The sequence below is a fragment of the Nannochloropsis gaditana genome (assembly GCF_000240725.1).
Source record: "Nannochloropsis gaditana CCMP526 unplaced genomic scaffold scaffold1101, whole genome shotgun sequence".
Classification (NCBI taxonomy): Eukaryota; class Eustigmatophyceae; order Eustigmatales; family Monodopsidaceae; genus Microchloropsis; species Microchloropsis gaditana.
In genome coordinates, this window is record NW_005802852.1 from 1 (window position 1) to 334 (window position 334).

A 334-nucleotide genomic window follows, 5' to 3' on the forward strand; every position below is an offset into this window, starting at 1 on the left:
TTCACCAGACATGCACACACGATGGGACCACCATCGAGGACAGGGGCATCGTGCCCCTTGCGTCATGGCCTGCATCCAAACACGCACCGTGCCATCCGACGAAGACGCGATCGATACCCAGTTACGGGTACCCGCGTCGGTTCGCTCCGTCCAGGTGGCGCCCGCGTCGGTCGACGTCCAGATGGAGCCTCCCTGATCTGAGGTCTGCACGGCGGCAAGGTTCTGTGCATGATGGGATATGATGTCGACCAGGATACGTCAGATTGAGCATTGCATGGCGACCCTTCACCAGACATGCACACACGATGGGACCACCATCGAGGACAGGGGCATC

The 334-nt window shown here is 60.5% G+C and overlaps 1 protein-coding gene across 1 annotated transcript in view; it reads right to left on the minus strand.

The window, feature by feature from the left end:
* Positions 1-78: 78 nt before the first annotated feature.
* Positions 79-334, minus strand: part of NGA_0722000 (glycosyl bnr protein) — a gene marked incomplete at both ends in the record, with an annotated part of 7029 nt that continues 6773 nt past the window's right edge. Inside the window, one exon of the mRNA XM_005852543.1 lies at positions 79-222. Within this exon, the coding sequence (XP_005852605.1) occupies positions 79-222 (144 nt within the window). The remainder of the gene's footprint in view (positions 223-334) is intronic.